Here is a 22,731-nt window from a genome sequence, read left to right as displayed (position 1 = left end):
TGCTGAGCACACAGGTGTCTGAGTGGATTAGAGGGCCAATTGATAAATTACTGGACCTGAAAATGCTAGGAATGCATTTCTTGATTGGATCAGCAATTACTTAATGGCTAAAGACATCAAATCTTTGGGGTAGTAAGCTAACAGGATAGTTCAATTTTATTTTTTTACCAAATTGTATTTTTACTAACTAAAAGGAGAAAAATTCTATTTCTAAGGATTTGTGAGGGATAGAAAATGACACGAAATGTGTCAGAGCTTCTAAAACTGTTTTTTCCCTTTCTATTCAGTTTTTTCTATTTTTCTATTAGTTTTTCTATTCAGATTTTGTGATCACTAGATCTAGAAGCCAATCCGCATTATATTTTTCTACCAATTCACATATTCCTCAGTCGTAACACAAATTTAGCAATTTTACAACATGATGTTACAGTATATAAATGCTGGGTCTCTTGGTTGGACTTGAGAATAATGTTAGCTTCAAGGCACATGGTACATGAGTGAAAACAGACATGAGAAATGGTACTTGTCCATATGAAGCAAGCTTATATATAGCATTGCAAAAATAAACACAATGGAAGAGCATTTGTCGGACACCATCACTGTCTTAAGAGAATTAGTTGTGGATGAGACTTTTAGGTAGCCTGCCTCTGTGTAAATCTCTGGAGATCAATGGCACATTTGTAATCCTTTTGTTCAAGTGGTGCTCCATTTCAGTATCTTGAGCATTACAATTTGCTATTATTTAGAATCTCTGGATAAAATTAATGTTAAAAATAAAGTACCTAAATACAGTGGGACACTTTTCAGCAAGTTCTTTATACTTAAAAGTAATAAAAATACTTTGAAGGTTAAATAATTTGTCATACAAAAAGTACTCTGAATATCTCAATGCCTTTCACAAAGCAGTAGCTAGTGAAGATATATCTCAAATAAGCTTCCAGAAAATCTCTTACACTTAAAATATAGTTATCCTTTCATATTTATATCATTTCATTTTATTTCTAGAAATAGCAAAGCTATCATCTCCAATTGTTGTTGTAATAAAGAGAAAAAGTCTTCCAGATGCAGCAGTGATCACAGGTGTCTTATCTATAGCTTTTATTTTCTTGTCATGTTGCCATACCCTTGAAAAAAGACTCAAACTGTAAAATATTTAAGTCTGCTCTTGAATAGCCTATGAAAAGTATAACTTCATCAAAAATCAAAGCATAAAAGGAAATATTTGTATGAAATTAATATAATAGTGATTTTTAAAATGGAGACCTTAATTGTTTTCCTAGATTCTCAAAATTTCTATAAAACTGTAGGAGCTGAATTGTGTTTTTGAACAGAGAATAGTGAGGAGATCAAATTTTAATCCTGCACTTCTGCTCTCCTGTGTATAAATACTGATGCCCATCTTTTCCAGCACCCCTCCCTCCACCCCAGCTTCACCCTTGCAGCTGCCTCACTGGTTTGATCCTCATGAGTCAGTGGAGTTGTGAAAGGGCTGATCTTTGACCCATGCTGTCTTTACCTCAGCTAGGCGAGTAAACACCAACATATTAAGTATGCTGTTCCTTCACATTTATCCTTTTGTCATTATTTGAATTTTTACAAACTACTGAAATAATTTATGCAGTTCAGAATGATATTTAGACAGCAATACCAAGAAATGGCAGGGTTGTAGAGTGAAAACATTACAATGTGCAGGAAGCAATCTGCTTTCTGTCAGTTTTCCTTATCAAATGCTGTGTTTTTCAATTGCAAGAGGCACTGTATATAGCTTTTTAAATAGTACACCATAGCTTGAAGACTATATGAGAGCATTCATAGTAGAATAGCTTGTTTTGAATATTTCTTCATATATTCTTCTGAATAAACAGAATTTTCAGATAATACATCCAAAAGGCAAGACTGGTGAACTGATGTTAGGGTTACCTTTTACCGTAGAGCACTACAATCAAAAAGGTCTAAGACTACTACCACATTCATTTAAATGTCTTTTATTTATATTGCATTATTTCAATTTCAAGAATTACACACTAGTCAACAGTAGTTTATATTTACATGCAGAAATTGGCTGCAATATATTTATATATATTTATATATTTTTTATATTTTAATTCCAGAAAATATTTCTTAGGACACTACTCATTTACAGTCAACAATTTACCTATTCCGTTTATCCTTGCCCTTGTCTGTAATAGCAAGGAAGAAAGGAATACATTAATGTGATCCTGCCCATCTCACATTTTTGCATTTGTCTAATCATCAAAAAAAAGTTGCATTATGTGCATACAAGAAAGGCTACAAGGTATCCCTTGATAAGGCTAATGAAAACTACAGCATGAAAAAGTACCAAATACAGAAAATAACGCTGATAACTCATAAATTTGCAAAGACAGTAAACAGAGTATAACAATTTCTGTTTATATATATTACCACAGATAGAAACTGGGGTGTACAGTCTAGGTTTGGTTATGGACAAAGTCAGCCTAAGATTTAAAAAACAAAATCCACATGTCTTCAGTTGCATCTATACAGAAACTGATGAGCCTTATTTTAACTTGGTGAGTCTGGAATTCAGAACAATATTAAACACAAGTGGGTGATTAGAAATGATAATTGTGATTAATTACCCTGTACCTCACTGGGCTAATGCACATCTTCTTGTTATTGATCATAAAATAGAATTTCTAGAACAATCTTTTTACATTAGGGAGCAGGAGCTTTTGTTTTTGATAAATCAGCTCCAATGCCAAAATGTACATTTTTAGTTTTAGTCCATAATTCTCATTTGTAAATGCAGATGTAACCCAAAATGAGGGTTACAGATTGATCAGAATGATAAATGCATTAAAAAACAGATCTAACAATTCCCTTAAGATATCATTATAAAGTCTAATGATCCAGCATGTATTTATTCACATACAAAGATTCCTTTCTGGACAGTGGCAACGAGAAACATGTGGATTCATACTTTAAAATGTATATACAGTATTTACTGATGATATGTTTCCTAGTGGGACTCCACGTATTGAAAACATAAAATCATTTGTCTCTTAGGACATGGCTTTTTGTGAATATTCACGTGCAAATGCCACATGAATCACAAAGTTTATATAATATTGTAGGAGCTGCTCTGGGCATAAGGCTTTAGCTGTAAACCTGTGCAAATGACTTTGTCACTGTGGTTTATTTCTCAGGTGATGACATCAGTCATTTCTCATCAGTCACCAAGGACATTGACTCTTCTCTAGTAGAATACAGACATACAAAAATATTAGCAAGAAATTTCATTGTGAGGTATAAACAAAAATATCCAATGTGAAAAATTTAAGCCAATACAGTTTGATAAAGTCCAATATTTTTGTAAGATGTAACCTTTGTATATATATTAAAAAAGTATAGTCAAAGGCCAAACTGCTCTGTACAAATCAGCGCTCAGTCTGACACAGCCTTCCTGGTGATGATGAAAATATACATCAATAATTTCATTCTACAACTTCAAACTGTGAAATTCTAAAAGTAAATGGGCTAAAATGAGAAATAAAATATGAATTTAGTTGTAGTTCGAAATCCTTGCTAAGTCACTCTTATTGTACTAAAATGAAAGAAAGCATAAAGCAATAATTTTACTAAGTGTGCAAGTGACACTTTTAAAAATATTTACATTATTGTTCAACACATTAGCTTAAACCATGAAATTGCTTTGCATTCGCCTTACAGTAAAGTACAAATTAGGGAGTTAAAAATGTCTTTAAGAAATCTGCTAATATTTACAAGAATATATTGTCCCAATTTAATGGTTCCTCACAGGTTATCTCATATATACATCTAGCAACATATTTTGGAACATAGTAACTAAACCCATGATGCCCACCCCCCTGAAAAAATTATAACACCAATATTAAGATTTTTATTTCTTTTTTTTCTAATAAGCTAACAAATTAAATCATATTAAAGCACCGACAGGCTTAGATGATTTGGTAACATCTCTAATAGTTATAACTGAATTATCCATATGGAAAGGTAATGGCAAGAAATATTTATTCTTTTGAAATATACACTATGTCCTTTCAAACTCATGTTAAGAAATGTATATTTGATCCCTTAGTTTGTCTGATTTATTAGGTGCATAAATATTGTTCCTACATGCTTAAAAATCTATTTTATTTATCATATAGAAAAGAGTATTATGATGTTCATAAATGTTAAACATTATCATGGTTATCCTCCTTTTATTACTCATTTTCAAGTACTGATAAAATCACAGTAAGAATTTCTAGTACCGACATTTCTTTTTGCAATGTTGTCTGAAAATCTAAAACTGTTTTATTTTCTATTAAAGCATAATCTAGCATAGACACTATATGTGACATATGAAATATTTCTTTATTTTCCAGGAAATGTAACATAAATTGCAAAACTTTTCAATTACCTGAACTGACTTGCTCTGATAGTATTAATACATGCTCTGACACATATCACATGGCAGTGAAAAACTGGGCCACTTAGTTTAGGCTTAGTTTTGGATCCTGAGCTTCACAGTCTAAAATTATCCATTTTTATTTGGATAAGTACAAGTTATTTTTTTGTTGGGAAATTCATTTCTGGGTGGAAAAATGGATTTTAGATGAAAAAGAAAGATTTTTAAATATTTAGGACAACTTGGAAACAAATAGCACTCTTTGCAAGAGCAAATGTGATCAGAGGAATTGTGTTAAATGAGCCATACAAGCTACTGATATTTCTATTGATGTAATCAGCATCCAGGGACAATGAGCTTAAACACTCTAATTTTATTTGCAACAGATGCACAAACTAGTGTCTTTTGCTTGAATGTAACTACTGTGTGAAATATTAGTGGAAACAAATGACAATTCTTTTTTTTAATGACATTCTAGTCTGAGCTGCTACCAATCATCTAAGAATCATCAAACATAACTTAATAGCAGAAATTACAAAGCCAAAAATTCACTACATTTTGTGCATTTAATTTCCCTGTTGTTGTTTTTTTTCAAAAGTAAGAAAGATACATTTCATTTTATTACAGTCTGCTCCCATCATTAACAATAACCATTCCAAGCATGCTGTGGCAGGAAGGTATATTGTTAAAACAATACAGCCACTATGGCTTTTTTTTATTTCTTTTAGTTTTGTGTGTGTGTGTGTGTGTGTGTGTGTGTGTGTGTGCAAACGTTTGGTTAATGACACGCATCCTTCAAAATACTGCCTAGAACTATTTACTTCATTTCCCTATGGAAATATCTAAAATATAATATTGCTTTGTATGAGTAATTCAGTGATTATATATATATATGAAACCTCCTAATTTACATAAGCCCATACCTGTTTGTATTAGAATTGATAATTACTCTTAAGGGAAAGTGTATAGCTGGGGTGTTTCTGTGATCAGTTTGAATTAAAAAAGTGCAAAATATGGTCTAAGGTTTGAGCAACAGTTTCACTACTTTTTGAACCAAAAATAATAATTTATATTCTGATACCTTTCCCCTTTAAATGATAATGATCTTCATAACATAACCAAACGAAACAAAAAAGAACTGGATATGAAATTTATATTAAGTTAATTTTGTAGTAATAACAATTAGTAGTGTTGTGCTTTTAAATATCCAGGTCTCATGGATGGTCCTAACCAGTTTGCTGTTGAAGACTTTTTAAGATACCAGTGTTTATGTCCTAGTAGGCATTTAATAACAAAAACAAAGACTGCAGGCTTCAATATGTACTGAATAAATGCATCCTATAATGTACAAAATATTAACTGAAGAAATTAGACTGAAAAAACAAGGGAAAAAAGTCCTTCAACAGCAAATGTACAGTATAGTTACATTTCACAGTTGGATTAACAAAACATGATTCAGTCGTATCCATGGTAAGCAATATTTTTACACCCAGTTTTAAAGGACATGCGTCTGGACTGAATCATTTTAAGGACATAAACCATTCATGACCCCTCCATTTCCCTGAAATACTAAATAGAAACAGAACATTCCTTATGTAAACACAGAAAAATGCTGCATGAATTCTCACTTAAATTGAAATGCATACCATAACTGTTAACAATCATATACAATATATATTTACAGGTAACTGTGAAAGGTAAAGATGAGACTGTGCCTTGCTATGTTCTCATAATTTATAGTGAAATGTCTCCTACAGATGCCTTAACTGCTGGCTTGGCATCATACACAATTAAAATACAAGAAAGACTCCTGGTAATTCACACTGTTAGAACAGTGCTTTAAATTGCTTTATGTTTCACACATGACATTGTACAACCACATACATTATTTAATAAAAAAGAAAAGTACGCAGCATGTTGTAATGCACTGATGAAGCTTCAAACGTAATTGTTTGGCGAAAAGATTAATAACTTATATGCACATTTTGTACAAAGAATTTTCCATAATACCTAGTGGTAACTCTAATGATTTCTGCAGAAGTCACAGCACAGTTTGTAAACTGACATTTCCACTGAGTTAAGATTATTAACTCATGTTCATGCTGTGGACATTCTTGTAGATTTGGCAAATCAAATGTCAGGATTATATATCCATATATATATATAAAGTGTTTGAAATGATATGTAACTCTAAATGAATAAGACACTGAATGTAAAAATACTAAATACTGACATAGAAAAATAATGAACTTTAGTTCATTAAACCTTTATGTACCTACCATTTAATAAGGAAACAACCCATTGTCAATGATCATTTTAATGCCACTTCTAATTTGGAAACAGCAATGTTTAGCAATTTGTCTTTACTTTAATGAAATAGAAATGTTTTAGTAGACTATTTTTGTCATTATTGTTGATTGGCATGCCACTAATGCCAATTTACTTAGATTTCTAGATGCTGTAGTTTGGCTAGTTTCAAAGTAAATTCTATGCAGGTTAACAAAATCAAAGAATAAAACATAATACATATATGTTTGAACCATTATATAATTTAAAGTTTCACAATCTTAATTCTGGAGCAGGCACCACTTCGTTGTCTTACACTTTTAGGATTAGCCAGCAATTAAGGTGTTCCAAGGTAAAATGAAGTTTTGTCCTGATTTGTTTTGGATGTAATAATTCAAAGTCTTGCTTGCGTTGTAAAATTAGCCAACAAATGGAGTGCTGTTTCCCTTGTTCATGTCTTATTAATTCACGTAGTACAGCCAATAAACAATGTTGAAGAAGGAAAAAACAATTGGGAAAATCATCCTCGACCATCGGTCAATAGAGTTTACGTCAGTCAAATCAGGGATGGTAATTTTCAGCTGGGATGCACGTCTTCGTAGCCTGCTCTTCTTCTGGGCTACATGCCTCTCCAGGGCGTTTCTTCCAAAGCTGTGCCTGGGCAATCCTGCTTTGCGATACTGGAGGGTGGAGCTGTCATATGCAAGCATGGTGCTTCTTGGGTCACCTAGACCCAAGGTGAGCTCAGAGGCGGCCATCTCATTCTTGATTTCAAGAGTGCTCAACAAAATATTTTCATGAGGGTCCATCTAAGAGAAAGACAGATGTATCCATTATTTGAAATGGCAGCAGGAACTTGATACGATATACAAGGCTAGTAAGTTTAAAAATGTGTTTAGATTTTAGCTCGCTTTTTTGTTTTTCAAATAGCAGTCAAGAAAATACATAACTACTTAGGAACAGCATAATGTTTTCGTGTAAATGATGCCATTTTAAAAATTCTTTCAGTTTAGATGGATGAGGTGAAAAATCTAAATCAAAGGATACAAGTTTGCAAGTTCATATTCTAATTACTCAGAAAATACCACAGTCAACAATTGTATTTTATGTATGAAAATAAGGACATTTGTAATCAAAATTCAGTGAGGACACTGTATTGGATAGTATACAGTATGCTTGACTTTTAAAATTGACATGTATTTTCTTTACATATGGTGCTTTTGATTTTAGAAGGATATTGCTTATATAAACTGCCTATATACTGTATAAATGCACCCTTAAGATTGAAATACTTATTTCTATTTTTAATAATTAAAATTCCACCAACTTGATACATTTATAGCATCCTCCTAGAGGTTCCATGATGAACAAATCTAGGAACCTGTACAGTAACATCAGACATAAAACTAATAATTGCTTAGTATCCTTATTTCCAGGAGATAAACACTAATTTGGGTACTCTGATAATTACCTTACCTAAACCATTAACTCAAAACAAAATTGAAATATTCAGTTTATAATGAATTAATAAACTTGTGATAAATGCCTAGTTTATCTCATAATTCTCCATTATGAAATATATCTTAAGCAAAACACCAATACTAATAACAAAAGTCTTCATAACCTCTTTCTTCTGTGAGAAACTCTGGTCATAGAATTGGAAATATGTAAATGCTTTTAACTTGTGAACTAATCACTCTCTTTTTTGTTATTTTATGTTATTCCTGCTACACAATTTCAGCTGACCATTGCTTATTGAAAGTTTACACAGTTTATGCCTTCTGAAAATCAGCAGAGACCTTCATTCGTGGCTATTTGATAAAGTACAAAATATTTGTTTTTTAATGAATATGAAAGGCTATACAGGTTTATACAATAAACAGAACTGACAAAATACTACAAAAAGAAACTTAACATGGTCAGACACAGCTGTCAATCTGCAATGTTGTTCAAAGCTTGACATATGACATCAGTGGAGGAAAAAGACAATGATGGTTATGATAGTTCTCTAAAATTACCTTCTATTTCTAATCAGGGGTTAATGAATGTTTATCATAATTGCTGTTTATTACTTTTATCTGTAATCCAGTACCTTATTCTTTTGCTCGCCTAGTCCTATTGCTGCATCCTCCACAAAGATCGGTTCCCACATCGAGTCATGAGCGTCAATTTCCCTCTGTTTCATTCTGGCATACAGAGCATCGTCTCTCTGAACTACATTTCCCACCAACCACTGCAAGCATACAAAGTTATCGAGTGACTTGTGTTAGTTGCTGGGAGATGTGACGCAAATGGAAAATTGAATTTAGCTGTGTTCAGAAGAGCCTTCTGCAATAAGAACTGGGGGTGGGGGGGGGGGGGGGTAGATATTTAGGTTTCTGTGCCACAAAACAGAACATCTAATCTTTTCCAACCTAGTGTTAGAAAAATGGTGTCTTGCTGTGTAAGTGCAAGTTTTCCTACTTTTCTTGTGATAGTGTTCACTTTTGGCACAACAGTCAGGTTTTCTGAGTAAAGTGTGTTTTGTGATTGTTCACTTCTGACACAGTCTTCATATTCTGTAAGCTAAATATACATATTTTTGCTAGCATCAAATTGAAGAACTCTATAGTATTACTGGAAAGAGAATTTAGTTTGAATTGGAACTTCTACAGCCTTCTATGTTTCTATGTATTGGTATCGATTAATAATATAAAATATTATGTTAAAAAAATAAACAAAAATTGGAAAGACAGGAAGCCATCCTGTAAATAATTTTTAGTCTGTGAAAACTCCAGAATATGGAAAAGCAAATACATTCAGTTTAATTGCTAAAAAGTTACAAATCTAATTATTAATCCATATTTCCACTTGTAGACTTTTCTCATCGTATTAACCACATAGTGAATATTTCAATTATAGGCTAAAGAACCAATAAATCACAAACCATCTTCATGGCTATGGTGTTAGACATAAACTAAGCTGATGAAAAAGACATTCATTCAGCAGTCTAGAAAGAGCACTGTGCCTATGTCAAATATTAAATCAGAAACTAATCTGGGTTATATCACAAACGTGAACAATATCTCCAGTAAGAGTTTGCAATAACTGCACACTAGTTCAACACTTAATGGCATTTTTATTTCTCTGAGATGCCTAATGTTGGATATAAAATACTGTATATTTTACAAGAGGTCTTATAGTCTTATCAGTCTGTGGTTAATACACAAAATAAAAGTACTGGGAAAGTTTGATGCATACCAATTGATAGCTGAAAACACCCTTCACAGAAAATATCGATACAAGAATAATATGTTATATTTGAGCACTGCAGAAATTACGATGTAGAACAATGCTACCGTATACAGTAGATGGACAATTTTGAATGTTAAATTTAAAAATATATATATGACTATATTTACTGTATTTATTGAGTAACATGGGTAAAAAAGTCCAGAAGATAATTTTCTGTGAAAGTATTTCATTTGACTATGAAGTGGTGTCCATCTTTTAACTTTTCCATTTCTTTTATTTTATGGCACAAATAAGCCTTTTATTTGGATGCAGTCTGGATCTGAAGTAAGTGTAACTGATCGTCTACACTATGGCAATAAGTGAACACTAGGTTAGAAAACTAACCCAACTATTTTTAAAACCTAGCAAAGTTAAAAACATGTTTCTCCACAGAGCCAGGCCAGTTGTTGTCTTATAGTACATTTACATATACTATATGTAACACTTACATATTACTGGCATTTTAATTTGCAATCTGTATGTCACATGGCATTAGGTAACTACAAGGTAACTATGTTCTACCATAACAATAAAATAAAGTAAAACAGTGAATTCACAGTGAACATATGGTAAAAAAAAACAGGACAAGAACGATAATTACAGCAGTGTGACCACGGTAAAAATCATGTTAAAGCAGTGTAGAAATACCACAGTATCAGTACTATAAGGAGAAATCCATGGAAACTGCAGACATACTGTACACAAACTCGATGTACACAAATAGGTAGGTAGCTGAAAAGGCTTATTTTTTAATTGCATGCTGGTAAATGCTTAAGAATACGTTATGTATTGGAAAATATTTAAATATTGCAAACATGTTTAAATAGATGTTTGCCCTTTTTTAATGTGTAGACTTCACCACGAATCACCTTGAATATGCAAAAACAAAGTAGTGCCTACTAATTTAATGTATTTGTTACGAAAATAAATGTAGAGACCACTTACTTAGTCTTGACATACTGTAACTTACTTTTCAAAATGCTTATGACAATTTAAGGTTTTTATGAAAATGTGTGTCTTTATTGAAAATAACTTGTTTCTTAATAAAAAAATGGATAAATTTAATTAACCAAATTTTATTTCTAATAAAACTGAATGAATATTCCCTATTGTGCTGAACAAAAGTTCTTACCTTGTTGGCTTCCATTCTCATTTTTTCATTATTGACAGTGGCAGCTTTCTCTGCGGCCTTCTTCTGACGCTGGGGCCCCCTTCCGAAGAAGATGTAGTTGACCAGAGCATACTCCAGCAGAGCCAAGAACACAAACACGAAGCAGCCCATCAGGTACATGTCTATGGCTTTGACATACGGGATCTTGGGAAGTGTCTCCCGCAGGTGGGTGTTAATTGTTGTCATGGTGAGCACCGTTGTGATTCCTGGAAAACACCATTTTGAATGTCTTAGCGAAAAAAGCAAACACAACAGAATAACTATCCACAAAAAACTGTCGATCTTCTGTCAGAATTGTTCATTTGTACTTTGTGGAATCAAAAGGCAGAAGGAAACTTGAGATAATTTTAAAGAACTGTTGTATCATCACTTGTGTGGCTATGATTCTTTATATGGTGTGGATATTAAGTGTGGACACCTGGTACATATTCCTGGCTTAGATTTATATCAGAATTACTTGAAATGGTTTGGTCTTGTTGGCAACATGAGTGAGTTAAGACTTAAAAGGTGAATGCAAGTGTGATAGAGACTGCAGATGAAGAGGTAAAGGCACAAAAAAGCCTAAAGGACCCTTTTTGTTGGACCAAGTTGCTGATCCAGAAGATACAAATCCTCTGTGTTCCATCCAGAGGTGAGCTACAGGGCTGACCCATTGACTTTTAAAAGTGGTTAAGAAGACCGATTGATTGTGTCTGTACAAAATATAACCATCTGTAAACTAAAACACTACATCTATTGTAAATACTACAGTAGAGTAGAGCTCCCAAGAAAGACATTGAAAAAATATATATTCACACATATGAAAGCACAATTAGAAAATCATGTACTGTATGTAGCCATTTTTCTTACAAGGGACAGTGAGTTCTTGTTTACACTTATTTTGCCAGCTGAGCACAATCAATATTTGCTCACATTCAGGTTGATTATAATTATCTCAGCTCACAACAGTTCTACAATAACTCTTTATAATCTGGTTGCTGATCTTGTCTTGTTTATTCATTTAATATAAACCCCAACAAGGACAATCCAACAATTCCTCAATCAAAACAATTATACTGTAGTACTTGTCCGATAACACACTGACTTGTATCCTTATAAGGGTGTGGTGCCAACCTATTTTACGGGACTTCAATGCACAGAAAACTCTGTGAGCCCCAGTACAAGCCAACATAATGATCAGGGGGCTGTTACTTTTATTTTACAGTGCTGTATTTATTATTGTTGTTTTAAATATATATACTCTGATTTGCTTTTAAAGAAATCTGTAATCTCTTCAACCTAGAGTGAAAGCCTTACTCCAATCAACATGAGCGTTCTTCAGAATGAAAGAGTCCTACAGTATGTAGAAACCATTTGCCTCCTACATTAGGGTATATCTCAAAATGCTATAGAAATTGTTCAAATTCAGAGGTTATATAGCAAATTGTGATTGGTAACAGAATGCACAATCACTAAAAAAACATCAACAGTAATAGCACCCAATAGCAAACAAAAGCAATACACAAGCAATATAGGTCAAATATTGTTGAAATATAGTTTAAGTGTAATTTAAATCAAGTCACCCCATATAAATCAGACATGTTTGATATTCTAATTTAAAAAATAACTTAGTAGTGCACATTTAAATCTTTGTGAAAGAGCAGGACATCACTGTAAGAACTGTGATAAGAATTCATACCTAAAGCAACTCTGGCTGCTGAAGCATCGTAGTTAATCCAAAAGGACACCCAGGAGAGAATAGTGATCAGAATTGAAGGCATGTAAGTCTGCAAAATGAAGTACCCAATGTTTCTCTTCAGTTTGAAGCTGAGGGACAGCCTGGGGTAAGATCCTGTGAAAACACATTTGAACACAGACATTTCAAGTGTAAATTAATTAAAAGTAATCACAGAGGTGTGTAATTTGGGTCACGCATAATTCTACCTCCATATGGTTTTGGCGCCTCCCTGACTCTTACCCAGCCCTTACCCAGCAAAGCTTGTACGCAGTCACCACATTTTCACCTCAAGCTGTGACTGCAACCTCCAGGTGCCGTAGATAGGCTGCCATCTTTTTTTAATTGTCTTTTGCATTGCAATTATTTCTTATCAAGTCACAGGTTATATACCCATCCAGGTCAATATACTGTAAATGAACGCTTTGGAGAAGTACTTATTTCCTGTCATTCTCACTTCAGAAACAGACACGAAAGGTAGTCCTTCAAGTGGGATTGTGAGATACAGTATGAAAGAGCAGTTGGATCGGCAGATCACAAGGGTGGGAGCTACACTCGAGAAGATAGAGGCAGCAATTCATTCTGTAGGCCTCAGTGGCAAAATACTAGATGCCCACGTGAGGGGGAACATGGTGCAGAGATGGCCGTGGGAGGAAGAGGAGGAGGAATAAATAAAAAGCAGACCTCAAACTGGTGCCATGTCTTTAAATATGAAAAGGAGCATATACATTCTCTTTCAAACGTCTCTAATCTACTGAATTATGTATTGTTGACTTTTTAGAGTTAGTTGTGTGTTTTTGTTTAGTTCTACTTTCTTTTTGCAAATTTTTAGTGTGACAGTAGTCTTTAGTATTCTGACCAGTTATGATCACTATTAATTGTTGCTTATTGCTTCATTTCAATTAGACTTGTGAAGTCTATTAGTAACAGCTGAGATACTGTAAATAAATGTTTTTAGTAATTCAACACTGAAGTTTAAATTAACACACCACTTACAAATGAAAACTCTATGATTTTCTAACAATCAAAGGGTCTGTTACCATGTTTTCCTCTATTAATGTTATTATACTCTGTTAATGTTGTTAGTTTATTTCAGTTAATAAATCATTTAGAAACAGATTTTACAGCCACTAAAGTGTTATTGAATTGCCCTTTATAATAGGTGCAAAAAGCTTCTAAACATTAGCTATTATACTGTATAAGTAATTTTCAAGTACCCTAAACAAATTTACAGTTCATGCACCAGCTGAGAACAGAACTACAGTATGATATTTTTCATGCCAGTTGAATCTATTTATTAATAATCTATTATCAAAGTTTTAAGGAGTACTTGTAGAGTATGAAAATTAGGGAAAAAATGTATGGTTTTAATCTTATTATGATAAAGTGATTAGTAAGCTAGTACTAATTATTTACTCACCGGAAGAAATTTCAATAAAGGACACCAGAATTTACTGCCATGGAAAAACAGTAAGTTTTATCACCTACCTGTTTGTTACCAAATTAGTATCACATTATAGTTCAGATTGTACTGAGACTTGAAGGTAAACTGAATCCCATATAGAAATGTGTATATGAATGTGAATGCACAAAGACAGAAGACATTTAATTCACAATTCAAGACAATAATGGATCTGTACCAAAATGTATTAGTCATGTAAAGTTACCAGGAAAGTACTTCAGATACAGAAAACCAAGCAAAGGTATGGAGGTGTGTGGGCAATGCTCACGCCTAATGGACAGGGCTGTATAAAATGCTCAGAAAATGACCTACTTACCCAACCAGGACGTGCTGAAATAAACCCAGTGAGTGAAGAGGGGATGAGAGAGTTATTAAATGATAACTGTTCACAGAAATCTCAAACCTTTTCCTTTTTGTTACCTGAATTAAAGCCCCCCTTTATTAAATGGGGAGGGGTGTAGCCACATTCAAAATTCAACTTTAGGTTGATGATGGTTTTACCCATGTTTATGTGCCTTTAATGAATGTATAATGCATTCTCTTGCCAAAATAGGAATATCTCAGAATTACCCAAAAAGAAAGAGATAACTGAAATTATTTGCTTCTGTTCTACAATAATGTTGCCATTTGTGTAGTAATTAGCATACCTAAGAATAAGATGCCAATTAACACTGTTCACTTGTTGCCACAGAGCTGTCAATATTTGCAAGTTTCACATGACTGTCTATTTCACAAACTTTAAAACTTTTGGCTATTAAACCACACCTATTCAAAAGTAATCAGACTAAAGAAATCATTATTAAGTCAAGAAAAGGATTTAATTACTGATTTATTTTTCTCACAGAGTGAGAGTGAGATATCCATAAACGTGTCTACAATGCACTCATTCCACTACTCTGCTTTTAGCTTCTTGCATAACATTCATGAATATGATAATTCACTTCATGAATAAATGATGACTTTAAAAAACATTCCTTAAATAACTCATGAGCTTAAGCTCTGTGAACATAAGACCAACATCTTCAGAAATTCCCACAGGTGGCATCAGGACTGATCAGAGTCTGAATGAGAATGAGAAGCTGCAGCTGAAGGATGACGCCAACAATATGCCTGTTTCCTCCTGTTAATGGCCACTTCATGTGATCATAGGAAGCATTGCAAAATGTTGTGTTTCTTACTCTAGCATGAATGATTAAGTGAGAAATGACATAGCTTTAAACTGGGATGCCCAGCATACTGGGAAAGGAAGAGATACATATTAAAATGTTTTTGAATAGATTTGCACAAACATTCATTTTCCTGTTAGTTAAAGCTCAATATATACTGATGGAAAAAAGAATGAGAATAATATAGTTATAGCTTATGTACTTTCACAAAAAGCTGTCAATTTGCTTTAAGCCCTCGGACCAGCAATACAGCTTGTGCAGTGAGGCATAGGAACTTGCCAATCACACGAAAGCTTGTTAGGTACACTTTTACCCAACGAGGTCCAGGTGGAACAGTGCCTAATCAGGTCACCTTTAAAAAGGCCTTACTTCAAAGCTTAGGTCACTGCAGGAAACAGGCCACACTTAGTCAGTTTTCTGTGCATTCCATAATGCCTCGAATGTCACCAGAAGCAAGGGAGAGGGCCATTAGCATGCTGTAGGCAGGTGTAACGGAACAGTTCTTTCCAGACCCTATGGAGATGACACAATCCGGAGTGGAGTGAGGAAACACTAGGGAAAAAAGCCATGCAAGAAACGGGGATCAAAACAGGGGGCGTGTCCTAGGTGAGCTGGTGTTTGGGGAAGGAGTGGCCGAGGCAAACAATCCGGGAGAAAAACCAAGGGGGATTCGAAATAAAAGCAAAAGTCCAAAACCGGCCGGTCCATCCAAAACAAACCAGATAAAAACTGGAACCGGGTCGGATCTGGTGGGGGAACGGGAAAAGAGAATAAAACCTTAACGGACTCGCATGATACGGAGATCAGATGCAGAGCCCGGATTAACGTCAGCGCCTGGCTTTTAAGGAGGACTGGGAACAGGCTGAAACAGGGGACAGGTGCACAAAATCAATTCCGAAATGAAAGGGTCGAAGCGCCCTTAAGGGGGAGGGACTACAGTCGTGACAGCAGGCATGTCATGTGTCAGCGTTGCCCGACACTGTGGAGTAAGCCACTCCACTGTGTCCCGACTGCAGAGAAGGTTTCAGCAGATTGGCAGGACAGATGATTGTCCAAGATCCGGTCACCCTTGAGTGACCACACCAGAGCAGGACCAACATATTAGACTGGTCCATCTGTGGGATCGTTTCAGTTGCTGAAACTGCCAGCAGACACAATGCCCACATCAGTGACAGGACAGTGAGGCTCCATGCTGCTGCCCTTAGAGCAAGGTGACCTGTCAGAGATCTGCTCACACTTCCTAGACGTCACACCGGACTGGCTTGGGCCAGACAAAGGCTATGATGGACTCATCAGCAGTGGCATCAGGTCCTCTTCACGGATGAGTCACTCTTCAGCCTGTTCCACACAGACGGGAGGGACAGAGTGTGGAGGAGTGGGTGTTGCATTTCTTTTTTCCATCAATTTATATTGTTAATTCAATGCACATGCTCTCTATTCACTGAAGACAGAGTGCTGTCTATGTAAAGTTGGACAAGGGCATTTGTAAAAGGAGTGTAATGGACTTCAAAGCATTCTCCAGAATGAGTGCTTTGGAATTAGTATAAAGATACTATAATGAACTAAAGGCAATCACAGACATTAAGTAGCATCCTAAATGCAACTGTGAAATGTGCATATAGAGACTTATTATTTTCTGTGGGCTGCCCTTGCACACTTTGGAAGCAGACTTTTGATTTAATATACAGTAAGTACTGTAGTTGTGATTGAAAATTTTGTTGATTTAGTAGATGGGTTAATCATTATGTTTTGAGTTGAGAGTACAACTTCAAGTGTCTCAATCTCAATAGGGTCCCATTTCCATATAATCTAGGGTTCATTAGTTGAATTATATCCTAATAAATGAGATAGATGGATGAAATACAGTATGTAGAGAGTTCTTGCTGTTGCTTGCCTAGCTGAAGGAATGAGGGTCCTAGCTGTGAGGATAAGGCTGCCCAAGCCCCCGTTACTATTGTGAAGAATGAGCCAGGGAGCTGTTTCTAGAGTTTCACTTAAACATATAAAAAAAGAACAATGTTTTGAGTGAGAGGCCTACTTCACACACCTGGAGAAGGCTCCAGAACTGAAACTTTGTGGGTTGCCTTATTTCTCTTTTTATTTGTGGATAAAGTGGAATTTACCTCTTCTTCTTACACTAGTTTCATGTTTTTTGGTATCCTGACGGGTCCATTATCTAAAATGGAAATCCAGTATCAATCTCTTCTGTAAAAGATGTAATCTAAGTATCATGTTTTTTAGAAAACATATAGTTTTCTGCCTGTAACGTGGATGAAGTATAACAATAAACAATAGTGTATTTCAGGTGTGCCTTTCAATTGAGTTATGCTATTTTATACCATGAACCTTGTTCAAAATAGAATTGGGGCAGGTTTGCAGTTACCTGTGGAGAATACAACATTCTTGGATATAAGCTTGTAGTCTACAATGGAGAACTGAGGCAGTTCTATTCTTTCAACTCCAGTCACTGCATGATCTCCCCCACGCCAGTAGAACTCAATGTCATCGGTTGTGTAGCCATCTGAGGACAAAAACAGAAATAGGTTGCAAAGATTTATTTTGCTTGTGAGAACCACATATCATATGTAAAGTAAATTAGCAGGACTGAGACACAGTGGCTCCTTATCCAATAGATACCCTACTCAAAGAAACTCTTCTGTTACAAAAACAAGACAAATGTTTCATTCACCATTAGGGATTTTCTTCCAAATACTTGTATGTATTCTTATATGTTAAGAGTTTAAAATACATATTTTTAAATTAAAGGGAAGTTAATAAGCCCTATTAAGTGTTGTATCATGAGTTATTAGTTACTGTATGTCTTAGTGTATACTTTTTAAACTCAAACAGAAAGTATGCCTAAAATGAACCAGTTGAAAAGTACTTTGACCTTGACAAGATGCTGTATTTACTTTGAAACTGAAAATATGTACAGGTACTGTACTTCCCTATTTGTAATGTACTGTATTTTACTTCTACTTAAAACAGAAGATTATCATATTATGCACAACCTTTCAGAGAACTGGCACAATAAATGGGTGGTAATGTTTAATGATTTTAAAAACAAAGGTGTGACTTTATTGGGCATTTATTTATTTCTGTTCACAAATAATCTGTAAACTATGTTGGACATGAACCTTTGAGTCCAGACTTAACCTTTGCAGCAATATCTCTGTCAGTGTTTTCAAAAATTGTTCCAATGATCTGCTGTTTTGACTTTGAATATACTAATTTGACCAGATGTTCTAGACAATTTCTACATTGTGCTTTACTTGAACTTCAAATTTGCCTTCTATTGTATTCCATTGCCAAAAAACTCTAAATTGCTAACTTCAGACACAAAAGCATACTAGACGTAATCCTGGATAATTCATTTCAACATCTTGGTTACCTTAAAGAGTTTTGGTCACCTCAGTATATTCCAGGTGGACATTGTTATTTTACTTAAACCCTTAATACCATGTAACCCACCAGGCCTGTTGTATCCATAAATGCAAACAGTTGTAGGGGTTTTGTGAATTCACTGGGACAATTTATTAATTGTGGCAGTAAATCATGAGGTGATTCTTTTATGGCTATTAGAAGATCAATGGTCAGAACAATCAGCAACTCACACACACGGATTCAAATACACGGAATCCATTTATTAATACATAAAATTGTGCATATAAAATATATCAGTCTGCCTGATTACAGGTGGCAGATCTTACTGTGTGGGTTACCAAAATGCAAGAAAAATAATCATGAAGACATACCAAACAAGGAATATGCATTCAGTATACCCATCAGCTATACCATTTTGTTAATCAGTCTCATGAATACACATTTTACACTACATACGCAAAAGTAAATACATTACACTTGTGTTGAGAAACAGTTGAATTCTTGAGGTAGCAATGTAGAATATCGGGCTGCTTATCCAGATACAGATTTGTGTTTACCGGGGCAGGGACACAAAGACCAGCTGGCAGGCTCTGTCGTAGCACCGTCCAATCAGCGTCCTCGGGCCCAGTTCTGGCTCGGTGCCAAACCAATCCTGCTGCAGCTCCGAGTCGTGGAAGAAGGAAGGAGAGATTTCTGCTGCTGCAGCGCTAGACAGCGTTCTTTCCAAGGACCTACTAATAACGTGGCTGAGTAGTAGTTCTCTGTGCACAGGGGGTGACTGAAGTCCAAGCAAACACTCTTTGGGGAGGAAGGATCTCGGGGTTCGCTTCCAGCGTAGTGCTACTGCTGAATAAAAACTTATTCAGATTGTAGACAAAGCGTCCTACTGTATGTTGCACCGGTGATCAGATGGGTGTTCATGATGGGGCCAGCGAGGGCTGCTGCAGGCAAAACCAGGCAGATCTGTCTTTATGTATGGGCTTCCTCCGGCCTAGCGCTTGGAACAAGTCCCAGCACTCAGACAACACTGGCAGTCATGTGATTGTCCATGTTGAGCACGAGAACAGACAGAGGAGCAAGGTCTGAGGCCTGTGCATCGCCTTTTAATGGGGAACAATACAGTTGTTGATTGGTCGAGAGTTTGGCGGGCATTCGGGACCCACATGCCCTTCAGGTTCCTGATTGGTTGGTCAATTCTAGGGATGAGTAACAATGAACTCTGTCCCTAGGAAATCAATCCAGATGTTCCTAAGAATCTCAGAGACAGATAGGCGCCAGAAATGGCCATTGATCATGATAGCTGGGCTGCCTATTGGTTCCTTGTCAGTAAGAAAACACTTTAAATCAGAAACCACATGGGATGGCCTCTGTGTGTCCTGCACCACAGAGATGAGAGAGAGGGGCCTCTGGAAGAGGCACAGCAACACTTAATTCTATCTTATTAATAAGCATTGCCGCTACATAGTAAAACAGGTAAACATTCCTTTTCTTGACTTTCACATTTTAATTAGAAAATAAAAAAGGAGTAAACATTCCGTGCTTTTTGAAATTAACTGTTGTTTGTTGTTTCACATTTAAACACTTTTTAGTGTAGCACAAAACAATTTGTTTCAGGAGATGAGGGGCATAAAAAGGGATTATGTTTATAACTGGGAAAAGCATGCCGAGACAAAAATAGACCGATATTTACCAACCTTTTCATGACAGACATAAAAAGATCTAAAATCAACCTTGTCAGTATATTCAGAGAAGGGTTGGTCAGCTTCATAAAAATATAAAACACACACACAAAGATTAAAAACTATTTGCAAAGAAGGTACCTTCCCATCAAATATAAACTCACCAACTTTATCCTTCACATTGAAGATGACATTGTCTTATCTATGAAACCATATGTTCAATGCTTTGGGATGATGTACTGTACTATGAATGTGGTTATATAGAATAAAGGTTGCTGTTGTAATTATTACAAGAAAGAAACACAGCACAGATCTTCTTTTTAAAATATGTGAATAAATAAGGATATCCAATTTCAGACAAAAGACGTTTATATTAAATTACATTCACACCAAATATAATCAGGAGGCAATGCATTTTTTAACTCAAACATTTTAACTTCAAACTGGTAGAACTGTATCTTAAGGATAGGTTTGTTCATTCTTAGATGGCTAGTTTGGATATTTAATCAAAGATTTCCTTTATATCTTTCACATACTGTGGAATCCATGCATAAATTATCAGCAAGATGCTCCTTGTAAGGGATGCAATAACCCAGAGCTCATACTGGAATAAACAGGGCACACTGAGGGACTACACCTTGGATGAGGTGCCATTCCATCAAGGAGCACACATACACAAGCACTTAGGGATAGGTTAGAGATGTTAACCTAATTATCATGTCTTTGGGAAGAAAAAATAAATTTGACCACTTGACTCCAACACATGGAAAGAAAGGAGAATAAGCTAACTCAACACAAAAGCACCATAGACTGGAATTGAACCTAGGATCTGCAAGAGGTGAGGCAGAGGAATAGAAATTGGCAATAGAAATTGGACACCTATAAAGATGTCCATTTCGAGATTTTATAAAGACTTTTTTTATAAAGGCTTTCTTTAGAGTCCTTTTTTTTTGTAAAACTGAAGGGTTGCTAAACTCAATTTTGTAAGAGCATCCAGCTGTGCATTATCATTAAGTTCTGTAAAGATAGCAGTCATATAATCTATTTTAATACTAATCAAGTACAACAATCTATATCTTGAACACATTTAAATTTAATTATTTTCTCATCGTGTTTTATTATTTTGTATGCATTCACATGTGTACATAAAAGTAGACAGATGTATTTATGAATTAAAATCTAAAGAAAATGGCCACTGATACTTTTAAAAGAATCACATTACATGTGTAGATGAACAAGGTATATTATTAAAATGGAACAACATTAATGGATGAGATTTAGGGAGGAACAAAGAAAAAGTCTTCTGTACTGTACATCGTATACATCAATTTTATGTGTGTATGGCTTCATTGAGCTTATCATTGTAAATTTCTCTCCTAAGGCTGTTGCGTGTAAATTACAGTAGATGATATGCATGAGAATGAAGGCAGATTCCTGGTAAAACATAAGTAATGTGAACATTAAGATAACATTTTGTAATCCTACTTAACAGGGGTTTCAGGATTTTAAATCCACTACCAAAGTAGTTATCCTTCCAATCCATGTGCAATTCAACTACTGCCCTAATTTTTCAAATGTTACTATAAATAGAAAGAAATGCATCTAACATCTGTCCTTCCACATTTAGAGGTAGCCAGGAAATTATGTTTGTTTGGTTTTTCACATTGGAGTCTATTTAGTATGTTTTTGCATGTTGAAAGGAAAAGAAAAGAAAGAGACATTCAGCATGGAATAGACCTTTAACTGTTCCTTTGCAGCCTACCCATGCTAATGCAGCTACCTACTTGAACTTCTTCAACCCAGTTCTGCAACCCACTATGCCTTCTGCTAAATCTTTTTCTAGATCTCTTCATCATTCCTTCTCCTCCTCCCTGGGCTACTTCCCCCCTTCTCTCACTAAACTGGCATTCACAGCAATCTGTTCCAAGACCAGGCTTTCTAACCACCTCCTATTCCTTTACAGATGTCATCATTGTGTTATCATTCCTAAAGGATTTCGTTTGAAATTTAACACCTTTTCCTTTAACTCGGACACCACCCAGACTACCATTAAGAGACTTCTTCAACTATTTTCCAAGAAACTCACACACCTGAAGAAGGCTCCACAGCTGAAATATTGTGTCTCTTTTCTTTTCCTTTGAGCATGGAATAAAAATTTACCTGTTCCTTTGCAGTCTACACTTGC

The 22,731-nt window shown here is 35.1% G+C and overlaps 1 protein-coding gene across 3 annotated transcripts in view; it reads right to left on the bottom strand.

Moving 5' to 3' along the window:
* Positions 1-1,967: 1,967 nt before the first annotated feature.
* Positions 1,968-22,731, bottom strand: part of LOC148821020 (gamma-aminobutyric acid receptor subunit beta-2) — an 86,150-nt gene continuing 65,386 nt past the window's right edge. Inside the window, exons 6-10 of one of the 3 annotated variants that reach the window (XM_088931732.1) lie at positions 17,867-18,004; positions 12,820-12,972; positions 11,103-11,347; positions 8,790-8,930; positions 1,968-7,506 (exon numbers count right to left, since the gene is read on the bottom strand). In XM_088931732.1, the coding sequence (XP_088787858.1) occupies positions 7,159-7,506; positions 8,790-8,930; positions 11,103-11,347; positions 12,820-12,972; positions 17,867-18,004 (1,025 nt within the window). In that variant the 3' untranslated portion in view covers positions 1,968-7,158. The remainder of the gene's footprint in view (positions 7,507-8,789; positions 8,931-11,102; positions 11,348-12,819; positions 12,973-17,866; positions 18,005-22,731) is intronic. The other 2 variants (XM_088931734.1, XM_088931733.1) reach the window with 2 other exon arrangements.

The sequence above is a fragment of the Atractosteus spatula genome, chromosome 14, assembly GCF_055471065.1.
Source record: "Atractosteus spatula isolate fAtrSpa1 chromosome 14, fAtrSpa1.hap1, whole genome shotgun sequence".
Taxonomy (NCBI): Eukaryota; Metazoa; Chordata; class Actinopteri; order Semionotiformes; family Lepisosteidae; genus Atractosteus; species Atractosteus spatula.
This window is presented reverse-complemented; position numbering and strand designations above follow the sequence as displayed.